Source organism: Ascaphus truei, chromosome 2 (genome assembly GCF_040206685.1).
Source record: "Ascaphus truei isolate aAscTru1 chromosome 2, aAscTru1.hap1, whole genome shotgun sequence".
Classification (NCBI taxonomy): domain Eukaryota; kingdom Metazoa; phylum Chordata; class Amphibia; order Anura; family Ascaphidae; genus Ascaphus; species Ascaphus truei.
Window position 1 is genome coordinate 478,620,505 of NC_134484.1, and position 15,734 is coordinate 478,636,238.

At 43.5% G+C, this 15,734-nt stretch overlaps 1 protein-coding gene across 9 annotated transcripts in view; it reads left to right on the forward strand.

Annotated features, from left to right (window-relative positions):
• LOC142488411 (uncharacterized) overlaps positions 1–15,734 on the forward strand; it is a 50,171-nt gene that overhangs the window by 16,349 nt on the left and 18,088 nt on the right. For 5 of the 9 annotated variants that reach the window (XM_075588911.1, XM_075588914.1, XM_075588908.1 and 2 more), the window contains 2 exons: positions 1,731–1,945; positions 2,233–2,346. In XM_075588911.1, coding sequence (XP_075445026.1) covers positions 1,927–1,945; positions 2,233–2,346 — 133 coding nt within the window. In that variant the 5' untranslated portion in view covers positions 1,731–1,926. The other 4 variants (XM_075588913.1, XM_075588907.1, XM_075588910.1 and 1 more) reach the window with 4 other exon arrangements.

Sequence of the window (15,734 nt, forward strand, 5' to 3'; positions counted from 1 at the left end):
GGTCCCATTCAAAACATGGACCCCCGCATTGTTACTATTCCCGGGCAGAAAACCTTGCTGTTCTTGTGGCCGCGGAGGGGCCGCGATTGGACCCCGGCTTTCTGCATTTTTTTTTCCTGCTGCCGCAAGGACAGTAAGGCTACATCTATTTGTCTGTTATAAGGTTAACTGTAGCATCTTAAGGGAAATGAACATGTTATATACACTGTTGCCACCTTAATGCATATCCATCATCTAGCACCACTGGGAGCAACTCCAAAGTATGACGTGACTTCCGATGCCCAGAGCAGCAGAGGTTGTGGATTCTAATCCTCTGGGGCCTCACAGCATTCCAGGGATTAGGTGCCTTAGGTTTGCCAGCTCAATATAGTTCTTATGGAAATTGTCATGGGTTGTATCAGATTTCAATGCAATTTAAAGGGGGTATGCTGCACTCCACAATAATAAATTAAAGTATACAGTTTACCGGTGCTGCTAGCTCAAGGAAGTACCTGTCAGGTATGTTCCAAAGCAATACTCAGGAAGGAAGGATCCAACGCTCCACGGTTTTTAAAATAAAGTTAATTTATTGTGCCACACAACGTTTCGACCAATAGGTCTTTCTCACTTGAGATAGACCTATTGGTCGAAACGTTGTGTGGCACAATAAATTAACTTTTATTTAAAAACCGTGGAGCGTTGTATCAGATTTCAACAGAGGTGTTTTTGAACCAAACACATGATATCTTATCTTTCTGCTCCAGTGACCTCTCTGGGGAAAACCTGTGGCATATGGTAATGTATAGGGTTTTCTGTTTATGTTTATCCTTTTTATTTTGAGAAAGTTCTGCATATATTGTAGTTGTATGTTCTTGTAATCCTTTTTACAACGGACTTGCAGCCAATTTTATTAAGGCGAAGAAAACCAACGTTTTGACTGGACACAGCAGCCTTCATCAAAATGGGGCCCTCACCTTGTTCTGTGGAATTGCAGGATGTTCCTGCCAGGTACAAAGGTGCTGAATGTGAGAAACTGGAGGTGATTGAGGAAGAAAAGAATGAGGGTGTGAGGGATCAAACCGCCCTATTTAATATGGTGAGAAGTGGGGTCAGGTGGGGGAAGTTACTGCACTGTTTCCTCTGCATTACCCACTTCTCTCCGTATGAAATAGGAAAGTGAGACTGTGTCAGTATGGAGCAGAACTGCTGGACCTGAGAGAGAATCGGGAGCATTTATCAAAGTCTCTGATGTATCTGCTTTTATTCATACGATAGAAAGGTACAGTATGTGACTATGTTACACTGAGAGGACATTGCTGGTCTTGTGGCTGTTGTTCTCTGACTCGCTTTATACGGTTTGTTCTCCTAGATAGTTATGTTGTGACACAATCCTGAACCATTGATGTATTTTGCAGTGTTTGAAATGAAGTTCCTGTTTGAGGATGAAGGTGCTTAGCACCGAAATGTTGGATGCGTTTGACTATCTAAGTCAATAAATTATCCTTTTGCAGTAACTTTTTTTTGTATCTTTTGTTGGTGTGCTCGGCTCCCCCCCCCCCCCCCCCCCCCATTGCTTACTACGCTGTTTGAGGATGGATCATATGGTTTTTTTTTGTTTTGTTTGTTTTTGGTGCCCCTGTTGCCTCCGACTCCTTTGGGGTTAATAATCTTGGGTGTGAAAGCTCATACTAAATGTTGTATATTTGTCCAATAAAACAGATCATTCCAATTCTGTTTTCTCTTTTATACAGACACAGCTGTCATCCAACAAATACAGATCAAAGAACTTCCTGCAGCACCCCCAGAGCAGCACTGCCCACTGCCAGCACCTCCAGAGCAGCACTGCCCACTGCCAGCACCTCCAGGGCAGCACTGCCCACTGCCAGCACCTCCAGAGCAGCACTGCCCACTGCCAGCACCTCCAGAGCAGCACTGCCCACTGCCAGCATGGATCCACACTTGTTAAGTGAGTAGAGGCGATCTTTTGGTGTCTTTGAAATCTGCAAGGAGGGAATATCTGATTATTTTGCTGTTAGCGAGTCAAACAACCAAACTAATCTTGTTTTCTTATACAACCACCAGCAGGTAAGAAGATAATATATCTTCAGCACTTTGTCATTTTCTGCCAGAAGGGCTAGTAATACATTTCTTTAAAAGAGGTATTATATTATACCAATATCAGAGGAGGTGAAAGCACAAGAAGAGCCCCCACTCCCAGCTTTACATGATGGATTTTCCTTTAATTATTGCCAGGTTTCCCAGTGGTTGTACCGGAGAGGTTAGAGATTAAATCAGAGAAAGAAGAGGCGAACACTGAGGAACATCTGACCCCAATAAAGAGTGAAACTGTCCCATTTGCTGTCTCTGGTGAGTACCTTTTCCCCTTTGTCTGCACAAAGGGATGTTACCTTGTTACAAGGCGCATGGTCACATTTAGAGAATATTCATGGTTCATTGCCTCTCATAGGAAGTCCCCAGGCCTGCTGGGTGTTCTGGAACAAGCCACATGCAGCAGAGTTAGAAGTGCAATATGGCTCTCAGACACGTATAAAGGTTGGAAATGCAGAGTTATGGGTATCTGACCATCAATAGATGGGATAAAACGTATTTGGGAAAAATAAATTAAGGGACCCTTCCCCTGTCTGACCAGTGTATTCTGCCTGTGCTCATGTATGGATGTGAAACTGAGACCCTACTGTAGCTGTGAAGATCATTCATAAGCTTCAGACAACTAAGGGTGCGGCCACGCTGCCGCTGAGCGCGCTCCTGCTTGAGAGCGATGACGTCACCAACTCTCCAAGCATGAGCGCAGGCTGTCCTGCAAAAATTTGCAATCGCGAGCGGGGGGCATGGCCATGGGCATGGCTAAGTATTCACTGGCGCTGATTGGTGGCTGATGGGTCATGTGACCCTTCAGCGCGCTCGAAAATCCGTTTCCTTTGTCTCGCCAAGCTTGGGAGAGTTTGCCTGCTTCGTGAGCGTGACCATACATATTGCTTTTAAATGAAGTAAGCGCAGCAAGTGCGCTCAGCGGCATCGTGGACACAGCCTAAAAGAAATATGGTGAGATGTATGCTGGGTATTACCCAAAGAGACCGGGAAAGAATGGATGAGTTCAAAAACAAACAAAACTCTGTCCCTTTATCAAATGGGAGATAATGTAAAATAACTGTGGGCCGTACATATCACATACAGAAGTTACTATCCTCTGGCCAATATGGATCAAAAAGATATTAAAGGTGTGTGTGTGTTGTAGGATGGCCACTATCTGAACCTGGTTTTCACTAAATCTGAATGAAATAGGACAACAGGACATTTTTATTATTTTACACCAGTAAATATACTGTTATTATATCACAGTTTACTATTATTTATTTATAAAATATTTTACCAGGAAGTAATACATTGAGAGTTAACTCTCGTTTTCAAGTATGTCCTGGGCACAGAGTAAAACAAATAATACATGGTTACAAATAAAGTTACATAAATGAACAGGGTATACATTATATACAAGACATTGCGTGCATAGTTAAAGAAAATTTATATTATGGGCGTATGAAACAGTTACAGACCAGATTAAAGTGTGAGACAGCCTTAGATTTGAAAGAACTGAAACTGGTGGTGGATGTGAGAGTCTCTGGTAGGTTGTTCCAGTTTTGGGGTGCATGGTAGGAGAAGGAGGAACGTCCGGATACTTTGTTGAGCCTTGGGACCATGAACAGTCTTTTGGAGTCTGATCTCAGGTGATAGGTGCTGCATGTGGTAGGGGTGAGGAGCTTGTTCAGGTAGCTGGGTAGCTTGCCCATGAAGAATTTAAAGGTAAGACAGGAAAGGTGAACTTTGCGCCTAAACTCTAGTGATGACCAATCTAGTTCTTTGAGCATATCGCAGTGATGTGTGTTGTAGTTGCATTGGAGAACAAAACGACAAATTGAATTGTAGAGAGTGTCAAGTTTGCCAAGGTGGGTTTGAGGTGCTGAGCCATATACTATGTCTCCATAGTCAATAATTGGCATTAGCATCTGCTGTGCGATACGCTTTCTGACCAGGAGACTTAGGGAGGATTTGTTCCTGTAAAGTACCCCTAGTTTGGCATAGGTCTTGGTTGTCAGGGTATCAATGTGCATCCCGAATGTTAAGTGGGAGTCAAACCATAAGTCCAGGTATTTAAAACTAGTGACAGGGGTTAGGGTGGTGTTAGCGTTGGTTCTAATCAGGAGCTCAGTCACTGGAAGCTTTAAAAATTTAGTCTTGGTCCCAATCACCATTGTTACAGTCTTGTCAGTGTTTAAAAACAGTTTGTTTTGGGAAATCCAGTTTACGAGTCTCAAAAAGTCAGACTGAAGTATGTTTTGAAGGTCAGAGAGGCTATGGCTGTGTGCATATAGGATTGTGTCGTCTGCATACATGTGTATTGAGGCTTCCTTACAAGCTGTGGGAAGATCATTAATGAACACTGAGAAGAGTAGGGGCCCCAGAACAGAGCCTTGCGGGACACCACAGGTGATATCCAGGGGGTTGGAGTTAGAACCTGAGATGGACACATGTTCGGATCTTCCTGATAGGTAGGACTGAAACCAGTTTAAAGCATGTTTCCCTATTCCAGAGCTCTGGAGTTTGTTAAGCAGGATAGCATGATCATCTGTGTCAAAAGCCTTTGCAAAATCTAGGAATACTGCACCAGTGAGTTGTCCCCGTTCCATTCCACACTGGATTTCATTGCAAACTTTTAGCAGGGTAGTTACGGTGGAGTGTTTGGGACGAAACCCAGATTGGAATTGGCTATAGAAATCACTTAATTGGGAGTGGACACATTTTTCCATGACTTTGGATAGAATTGGGAGAAGTGAGATTGGCCTGTAGTTTGAAACAGTGTTTTTGTCCCACTTTTGAAGATTGGGACAACTCTGGCAGTTTTCCATGTCTTAGGGATATGGCCTGCAGACAGGAAAGAGTTGACTATTGACGCAATTGGTTTGGCAATGGCTGGGGCACCAAGTCGTAGGAACCTAGATTGTAGTAAGTCAGGTCCACATTGGCTGCTTAGTTTTAGTTTGAGGAGCGCTTGTATAATCTCATCAGATACTGGGCCAAATTGAAAATTGTGGGTAGTGTTGGGAGGGGGTGGGACTATAGGGGTACTCCCAGGATGAGATTCAGGTTTGTGGTTTGGGCTGCGTTTTGCTAATAAGTTAGTGGCACACCCCACAAAGTAATCATTGAATGCATTTGCAATGTCAGTGGGGTTTGTCAGAGTAATATCCCCCTTAGTGATATTACTTGGTTGTTGATGGTTAAGAGGCTGGAATATATTGTTGATAACCTTCCAGAAGTTAGCTGGGTTTGTTGTATTTTGGTGGAGATTGTCAGAGTAATATTGTGCTTTTGCATGCCTTGTTTGCCTTGTGCACATGTTCTGCATGCATCTGTAGTGATTGAGATCCTTGGTAGTGCCAGTTACTTTGTAGCTTTTCCACAAGGTATCCCTGAGCTGGTAGAGTGCAATAAGGTCAGTTGTAACCCATGGAAGGTGGGCCCCTCGTACCCTTATTTTGCGTAGTGGAGCATGGGTATCACAGAGTTTTAAGAACTCGGATTGGAAATAGTCGAGCGCAGAATCAGAGTCGGGAATTAAATCGATTCTGTGCCATGGGCAGTTGGTCAGGTCATCCAGAAACTGTTGTGGGTTAAAGTTTTTAAATGTTCTAGTGAGGAGAACTTTAGGGCTTGAATGGGGCGGTTTAATTTTTCTTACACAGTACACTATTGCATGGTCACTGAAAATATCAGGAAGGATGCCAGAGGATTGGATTCTGCTGGGGTTTGAGGAGAGAATCCAGTCTAGCAAGGAATGGTTATGCGATTTCAGGTTTATCCGTGTGGGTTGGGAAATGAGTTGAGATAGGTTAAGTGATTTAAGTTGTATCTGGATTTTGTGGTTTTTAGGGTCAAGCCAATTGAAGTTGAAATCCCCAAGAACTAGCAGCTCACTCTTCTCATTCAGAGAGGAAATGGAGCCAAGAAATTGGGTGATATCAGTCAGGGATTGTAGAGGGGCTTTAAGGGGGCGGTAGATGCCAGCAAGCAAGATGGGCTTAGAAAAGGGGAGGCAGATTTTGCCAACTAGAATTTCAAAGGAGGGTGGGCTTGATGGGCAATTTAACAGTGTAAATTGTAAGGTGTCTGCAATATAAAATAACACCCCTCCTCCTCTCTTTGACCTATCTCTCCTAAAAATGGAGTATCCCTGAATGGCGATATTTGCATCAGGGGTTTTAGGGGATAGCCATGTTTCTGTAAGAATGATGGCTTTGGGTTTATGCATAAGGCACCATGCTCTTAGTTCGTCCAGTTTGGGCAGCAGGCTCCGGATATTTATATGGGCGTCAGATAGGCCTTTTTGGAATTTAAAGGTGGAATTCTCAGGGGCATGGGACAGAGCTGAAATGGGAGGACCTGGGTTAGGTTCAATATCACCTGCTAAGGAGAGTAACAGTACGAGTAGGAATTTGGGTAGTTGTTTGGAGGTTGTAAATTTGTGGTGTTTGCCATTAGAGTGAGCAGTGGTTGGTGTGCTGGTTTTGAGAGTTCTCCACCAACATTCAGTAGATAGTGCAAGGCTTTTCAATAGTCCAGGGTGTATGGTGATGTTGGGTGTGGGCCAGAATGGAGAAGTTTGTAGTGTATAGAGAGAGTAAAATCTCCATGAGGCCAGGAGAAAAAAAATGTTAAGATGCAGAGCAGGTTCATTTTACCAGAGGTAGGCAATGCTGTAAGGAGCTGTTGTGAGTGTGTGCAGACTAAACAGCAGTGGTGTGCCTGTTCCTTGTCAAATGGTTTGGTGCATTGCAATGCTAGAGTCAGTTCAGGGTTTCAGTGTTTTGTGCGGTCAGTTTTGGGAGAGGCTGCAATGAAAGAAGTTGTAAAGGGGTGGGTGGTTAAATTATGCAGGTTAGCAAGAATGGGATCATAGTGTGATCTGAGTAGCTTACCGTTTGTTGTCGTGAGTCAAAAAATTTGCAGAAAGATGCAGTCCCCAGTCACCTCTAGTCAAACTATTGTCTAACTATATTTATCACTTAAGAAGCTCACTTTAAATGCCTCACTGTCTAATGCCAATTGCAGGATTGGTGTTGGTTTTATACATCTAAAACAGTCACATGACCCTCCCCCTCCCCAATCAATCAGCTTGTTCCAGTTGGTCAATTAACAGCACTAAGTTAAGAGGGAAAAAAATAAACCACTTTTGAAATTCAAACATACTAACTTTTTTCAATGCTTAAGGCCACAGAGTAAATCTTTTACACAGGGCTTGCACATCAAGGGACATACTTTTTTCCATGCTTAAGGCCATTAAATTACTAGTGATCTAGTTTGTTATTCTTATTTGTTAATTAACTTTACATTGTACACCTAACATTACCGTCCATTGTGCCCAATCCACACACACGTCCATTGACTGGTGACACTGCCACACCATTGCTGCCACTAGTTGATAATAATTGATAATAATTAGAATATAATATCTAATTAGTATACACCCCACTAAATCTAACTCCCAGGATAATTGTGGTGTGCATGCGTGTAGCATTGCCTGCTGGCTGTTTTGGTGTTTATAGTTATAGCCAGGGCTTGACAAATTACCAAAAAAGCTACTTGCCACAGAGCCCCGCCCCTTGCCCCCACTTGAAAAAAATTGGAACAAATTCCTAATAAGAACTAATAACATTCGTTTTTGACATAACCGTTTATTGTATTACATTTATACTTTACTACAATTACTCCGTGTGTGTGTGTGTGTCTCTGTGTGTCGGATGACATCACTAATCTAGAAAAAAAAGCCAGATGCGAATGACTAGTTTCCTGCACCCCTTAACCAGTGTCTGGACGCCCCCGCTTCACAATTTCCTAAAACAGCAATGGGATCTTACCTGATCCGCAGTCCCTCAATGTCCAGGTACCTCCATTTCCGCAATGTTATACATTGGAGGGGAGGTGTTCCCTACCTGTCTTCTGAGTTAGGGGGGATTCCGATGTCTCCTGTGTGAAGCTTGAGTCAGATCTGGAAGAAAGCAGTATAGGTTATTTCGGTATAGTATAGGGCAGTTAAGAGTTATAGGGTAAACAAGATATCCAGCTGTCAGTGTTTGGCTGTCACGCTCCTCCCTCCCCTGCCTCTCATTTCTCTCCATCCATAGAGGGCAGTGGATCTGCAGCGGATGCTGTGCCCGGTATTATTGACTGGGAGACTGCGTGACTGGGGGGAGAGGGGTGACTGTGGTGGTGGGTGACTGGGGGGGCATGGGAGGTAAGGGTGGGGGCATGGGAGGTAAGGGCGGGCCCATCAGAGGTATGGGGAGGCCCCCCCATCGGAGGTATGGGCAGGCCCCCCCCCCCATCGGAGGTATGGGGAGGCCCCCCCCATCGGAGGTATGGGGAGCCCCCCCATCAGAGGTATGGGGAGCCCCCCCCATCGGAGGTATGGGGAGGCCCCCCCCATCGGAGGTATGGGGAGGCCCCCCCCATCGGAGGTATGGGGAGGCCCCCCCCATCGGAGGTATGGGGAGGCCCCCCCCCATCAGAGGTATGGGGAGCCCCCCCCCCCCCCATCGGAGGTATGGGGGGGGGGAATGGGAGGCAAAGGAGGCATGTGGCACTACTTGCAGGATGGAAAAGGAAGGGCGGGCTTCACTGCGTAAGCTCATATAGAGCCTGGCTGCGTACCAAAAAAAATCCTGGCAGTGCGCCAACACGCGTCAGACCAATTAGGTAGGTGGATTATTTTTTTTTTCCTGCGCGAGCAGGGGAATTGACTGAGAACCGCATGCGCTGCATGGGCGGCCAGGACGGATCGCCAGCGGGCAAAATCCTGGTGACCGGATTTGTTGAGGGCTGGTTATAGCCATTTGCCTGGTCAAACACTTCTAGCATTTACTTAATAAAACCTGCGTACTATTTAACTGTTAAAGACACGGGGGCCCAATGCTACATCAAATTGACAAAACATATATGGTTATAAGTATAAAGTTTAAATACTTCAATAATAATAGTAATTACTTGTTATTTTAGTTAAACCCTTTGGCCAAAGCGTCGTAAGCCTGCATACCAAACGTCAAGGTAATTATTATTACTTGAAGTATTATTATTGAAGTATTTAAACTTTATACTTATTAACATATATATGTTTTGTCAATTTGATGTAGCATTGGGCACCCCTGTCTTTTGTTGTATACATTTGCCACGCTCAGTAGCACTCATTTTGGCATAAATATATATATATTCATGATGTTGTGGGTGTAGGAGTTTGAGCTAGCTGGGAATGTGTGCGTACTATTTACCTATGACTGGCTAAACTGACCCCTGTCTGTGTGTCCAGTGCCTGTCCACTCGCCTGGTCACTCGCCTGGTCTCAGTGGCCTTGTTCTTTTCTTAATCTAGTTTTTCTATATGTTTGTTTTAACCACAGCTAGAAGTATAATTATGAAGTAAATGTATTTGATACAAACTAGTGGAGTGGCTGGCTTGGGGTGGGGGCTGGTAGGTGTGGGGACGGGAGGAGAACTGTGTGGTGCTGCAGGTGGGCTAGCGTATGTAAATGGAGAAGAAGAGGAAGGCATTTAGATTAAGTCAGAAGGGACGGAGGCATTGTATCAGAATTATAAGGAATGTAACAAAAATTGCAAAAGGGCAATCAAATTAGCAAAATGGATAATGGTAAAAGGATTGCAATAGAAAGTAAGGTCAACCCTAAAAAGTTCTTTAAGTACCTTAATAACAAAAGAATTAGAAAAGAAAAAATAGGAGTCATAAATGGAACTTTTTCAGGTTAGACTAAAGTTGTGAGTGGAGTACGTCATGAATTGATACTGGGACCCCTGCTTTTAACTTGTTTATTAATGAGCTTATAGTTGCCATAAACAGCAAAGTCTCCATCTTTGCTGATGATACTAAATTGTGTAAGGTGATAGAATCAGAGCAGGATGTAATTTCTCTTGAGAAGGACTTGGAGACTGGAAACGTGGGCAGGTAAATGGCAGATGAGGTTTAATACAGATAAATGTAAGGTTATGCATTTGGGATGCAAGAATAAAAAGGCGACTTACAAATTAAATGGAGATATATTGGGGGAATCCTTGATGGAGAAGGATTTAGGAGTGTACAAAACACACAGCGTAGCACACCGCTCACTCTTAATTTAGACAATCTTAATATATCATTATCTAGTGTCTGTTAATTGACACAAATGAGTGCCACCAATGTACAATAGTTCACAGATATGACTAATTGAAAGAGCCCGTGATAAAGTCACGAGTGCCTTCAGAAGGGTACATTTTTGGTGCACATCACACTAACAATTTTTTATATTTTGTGGAATACATACAGTGAAAAATCAAGGTGAAAAATTAATCTAAAGTGATAATAAAATATTATTAAAACAGACACGCAGTGCTTCCTGCTGTTTCCAACCAACTTGTATGTACACTCTGGTAGTTGTGACTTTACAACAGTGTGAGGTATAAATGTTACACAATGACAACACTGATATTATCCTCCTGCTAGGATTTAGGAGTGCTTGTACACAGCTGGCTTAGCAATAGTGCCCAAAGTCATGCAGTAGCTGCAAAGGCAAACAAGATCTTATCTTGCATCAAACGGGCAATGGATGGAAGGGAAGTAAACATGATTATGCCCCTTTACAAAGCATTAGTAAGACCACACCTTGAATATGGAGTACAATTTTGGGCACCACTCCTTAGAAAATACATTATGGAACTAGAGAGAGTGCAGAGAAGAGCGACCAAATTAATAAAGAGGATGGACAATCTAACTTATGAGGAGAGGCTAGCTAAATTAGATTTATTTACATTAGAAAAGAGGCGTCTAAGAGGGGATATGATAACTATATACAAATATATTCAGGGACAATAGAAGGAGCTTTCAAAATAACTATTCATCCCACGGGCAGTACAAATGACTCGGGGCCATCCCTTAAGGTTGGAGGAAAGGAGATTTCACCAGCAACAAAAGAAAGGGTTCTTTACAGTAAGGGCAGTTAAAATGTGGAATTCATTACCCATGGAGACTGTGATGGCAGATACAATAGATATGTTAAAAAAAAGGTTGGACATCTTTTTAGAAAGGAAAGGTATACAGGGATATACCAAATAAGTAAACATGGGAAGGATGTTGATCCAGGGAGTAATCTGATTTCCAATATTTGCAGTTGCTACTCCATATTTAGAACAGAAATGCCCGGGCGCTACCTGTGAACCGTTCGAAAGCGAATAGGGTGTAATGAAATACAAAACCTTGATGGTAGACAAGGTTTTCCCTATAGTTCTTTTCCTCCTGTGTCTCTGAAGACCCCAACGTAGGATCTACCCAGGATCCTTCAAATGTACAAAAAAGAGAAGAAAATGGGGGAGCACTGGTGGAGTGAAAAATGAAATTATGATGCAATATGATATGCGTGTGTGAAACTCTTAACAGTGGGTGGTGTGGGTCTACAAAAACATCAACACTCACACGGCCTTGTGCAAATGCTTGCGCATCAAGGTATCTTTTGCGTCCTCGCTTCTGCTTTTCTGTTCTCGTCAGGATAATTTTTTTTCTTGATGTGATTCCTCTCGTCTGTCCTGTTCTTCTCCTTAGTCTCACATGTAGTGTCCCCCTCGGAAGAAATACATGGGGATGTGCGTCAGAATGTAAATTGGTACAAACAGAATTATAGCAGGTGGGTGGAAAACTATAATTAGGATTAATATAACACTCACACGGGCATGTGTGTGTGCACTCTGGGGGGACGGTATCTTGACCTCCAGCAGGGTATCTCAATTTCAAAGTGCCAGCTGACACTCTGTGGCAGGTGGTGGGGGACAGGGAAATGAGCAAATATATACAAAAATATATAAAAAAATATTACTCACACGGCCAAGTGTGAGTACACACTTGGGAGACAAGTTTCTTGTTTGTTCTGACCGACGTCCCTGGATCCAGCCTTGTACCAGCCTCTGATGTTATTTTCTCTCTTCTAGTGCAATGTGGAAGTATAACCGCCAAGATTGTTGAGGCCAAATGACTCTTTATTAAACAAATAAATAATGAATAGACAAACTCACCGCTCACTCAGCGCGTGAGCTGCGGTGTCAGGATAAAAAGGCCAGTCTTTAGGGGATGTTAAACGGGGATCGTTGGACTGCAGTAAGACTCCCTCCGCGTCCGGGAGGAGCTCTGTGCTTCCCGTGTCCCGCTCCCTACGGTGGCCGCAACAGTTCAAAAGGGATGGGGGATTTTGAGCAACGCGTTTCGCCAAAACGGCTTCCTCAGGCTCCGTAGTTGTGATGGGTAAAGCTCGCCGTTCCTCCTTTATATACTGCGGCCTGCCCGACAACTCAATCCCCTTCAATCTTCCTCCTATAAACAGCTGTTCTGAGTCTCAGTCTTCTCTGAGCCTATGTGTATGGATTGCTAATTGCAATCGCCTAATTGATATGGCCTATCTAGAGGAATACCTAAAAGTCAATAGAATTCCAAGAGGTTTAAGAACCAATAAAAAACCTTCTTTTGACTTAGAGGAGATTGAATTTACAGTTATGTGGGAAACCATCCTCGACACATGTGGCAAAGATCTAATGGAACTACTGATAAAACACCACAAACACTCCCTAGTCAAAATAGACGAAGAGGTCAACAATATTAAACAAAAGTTAGAGTCCCTTATGGAACATCCAACATTTCTTGATAAAAACAAAAAACTATCAGAAGAGTTAGACTCGCTTGAGAAAAATCTAGAGATCAGTAAGAATATCAAATTCCAGAGGGATAGAGAGGACTACGAGGAAGGCCTCAATAAGAGGTGGGATAAAAGCGGGCACAATAAACCTCAGGACAGAGGCAGAGAAGATAGTGCACACACACCGAAGAGGTTTAAGACCACTCCCAATGATAGAAAGGCCAAACAAGAAACATCTAAGAGAGAGCCCCCGAAGTCCGCCCCATCCCCTCCCCCTCCAGCCAGAAGGGAAATAGAAATCAGAACAGATAACAATAGAGGTCCTAGAGAGAACAGACACTACGAAAGAGATCACACCAACTATCACAAACCATACCAACCCTATATACCATATCACCAGAGAGGAGATAGGGGCCATGAGTACTATGATAGAGGAGTATACCACAGAAGGGAACGTAGGAGCCGGGAAAGATCAAGAGATTGGGAGAGACCGAGAGACCGGGAGATGCGGCCGAATAATGAAAGGGAATATAGGGGAAACAGAGAGGAGAGAGGACCAAAATCATATAGAAGAGAGGAAAGAGAGAATCACCATGCTAGGGAGAGAAGAGAAACACCGAGGGATAGGGATGGAGAGAGGGGGAGACAGAGACATGTTAGCCGCTCGCCCATTAAAAGCCCAGTTTGGGACAGGCCCAAGCAAAACACAGCGGTGACTTTTTTAGAGCAGAGTCCCCCGCATCCCTTACCCACACAGAACCGATTCGAACCACTAACAGAGAAAGAGAAAGAAGGGAAACAACACAAAAAAAGAGAAAGAGAGGAAAAAGAGGAAGAAGGAGGCCCCCAAAAGAGACAAACGAAATAAGGGGCGTATTTAATATAAGCAAGGCCGCACTCACTAGTACCCAACTTGGATTAATAGAGAGAGGCCTAAATTTCGCCCCGAGTAAAAAGTCTAGCGGTTTTAACATGTTCCTTGATGCGAATAAATTTTTAAGGAACTTAACAGTGAAAAGATTCTTTTTAAACAAAGATGCGCAGTCCAGGGAAACATTGGGAGGGAGCCAAGTCATAGCACATAGCCCAGTAGGAGCCACCAGTATGGAAGACAATTTCGTGCATTCAGGCTTGAGAGATAAGTCTAAATTTTATCCCAGCCACAGTAAGGGACAACACCTAGAGGTCTACACACAGCTAGTTTTAGAAGATCTGGAGAAGATTACAAGGCAGCCAAAAGCCAAGAGAGATAATCTCAGTAGAGAAGAAAAAGAGGCCCTGAAATCATTAGAGGAAGATAGATCCATCACCATCAAACCAGCGGACAAGGGGGGTGGCGTGGTGGTGATGGATACGGATTATTATCTAAAAGAATCAGACCGGATACTAGGGGACGAAGGCACCTATCAAAAATTGAAGGGTGATCCAACAACTAAGGATAAGAAAGTTTTAGATGCCATACTGGAGAGGGGGAGGTCGCTGGGGATATTGAACCAGAAGGAATGGAGCTACCTAAAACGGGATAATCCCATTCTGCCTGTGTTCTATTTTTTACCAAAAATACATAAAAGCCTGGAGACTCCCCCGGGGAGACCCATTATATCGGGTATAGGCTCCCTTACCCAAAATTTATCCGAATACGTAGATACCTTTCTTCAAAAATATGCCACAAGCAGTAGGTCATATCTAAAAGACACCACACAGGTTTTGAACATTTTAAATAGCATCCAGTGGCAGGAAAATTATTTTTTAGTCACGTGCGATGTGAAATCGCTCTATACCTGCATCAAACACACGGATGGAGAGGGAGCTATAGAGCGCGTTTTAACACATGACACTACAATACCAGAGGAACAACGTAAATTCATTTTAGACAGCATAGGTTTTATTTTGCGCCACAATTCATTCTGGTTCAACGGCGACATCTTTCTCCAATTGTGCGGCACTGCGATGGGGACAAGGTTCGCGCCCAGTTTTGCAAACATCTTCATGGCGGATTGGGAGGACAGTCACATCTGGTCCGACCATCCGTTTGGCGCGAGCCTGGTCTCCTGGCATCGCTATATTGATGATGTGCTGCTCATATGGAGGGGGACAGAACCAGAGCTGGATCATTTTATCAGCTACATCAACACTAACCAAGTGAACCTAGAGTTCACTACAGAACGCAGTAAAACCTCTCTTCACTTTTTAGATCTCACGATCTTTGTGGAAAACAACATATTAAAAACAAAAACATTTTTTAAACCCACCGATGCGAACAATTACCTTTTAAACACTAGCTGCCATCACCCAAAATGGCTTAAGAATATCCCCTACGGACAACTACGCAGAATCAAAAGGAACTGCACAGATACAGAGACTTACCAAGAACAGGCAGATATCTTGAAAGACAAATTCTTACAAAGGGGCTATGAATCCAAAACAATTAACACAGCCTTCCAACGAACGGAAGTAATTCCGAGGGAACAACTTTTAAAATCCAGGGAAAAGAGCAATGAGACTAGTTTCCCCATATCGTTTATCACGGATTTTAGCACTGATTTTGGCAATATATCAGCAGTGGTAAAGAAACACTGGCATATTCTGCAGACGGACCCCATTCTAAAGGATCACATTCCATCTACACCGAGGGTCATTTTTAGAAGGGCACAAACATTGAAGGCACAATTGGCACCTAGTGTATTTAGGAGGGAACCTAAGATTAGCACCCAAAATTGGTTACCCCCACCAGTGGGATTTTTCAATTGCTTTAGTTGCAAGGCCTGCAAACAGGCAATGAAAGACGATAAAAACAGTTTTACTTCTAACACAACAAAAGAACAATTTAATATCAAAAACCTCATTAATTGTCGGACGGAATATGTGGTATACCTGCTTGCGTGCCCATGTGGTTTCCAATACGTGGGCCGGACTTCGAGGGCCTTGAGAGTCCGCGTTTTGGAACATATGGGCAATATACGTAGGCAGGTCATGACCCATAGTGTTTCCAGACGTTTCAGCCTGGTACATGGAGGAAACC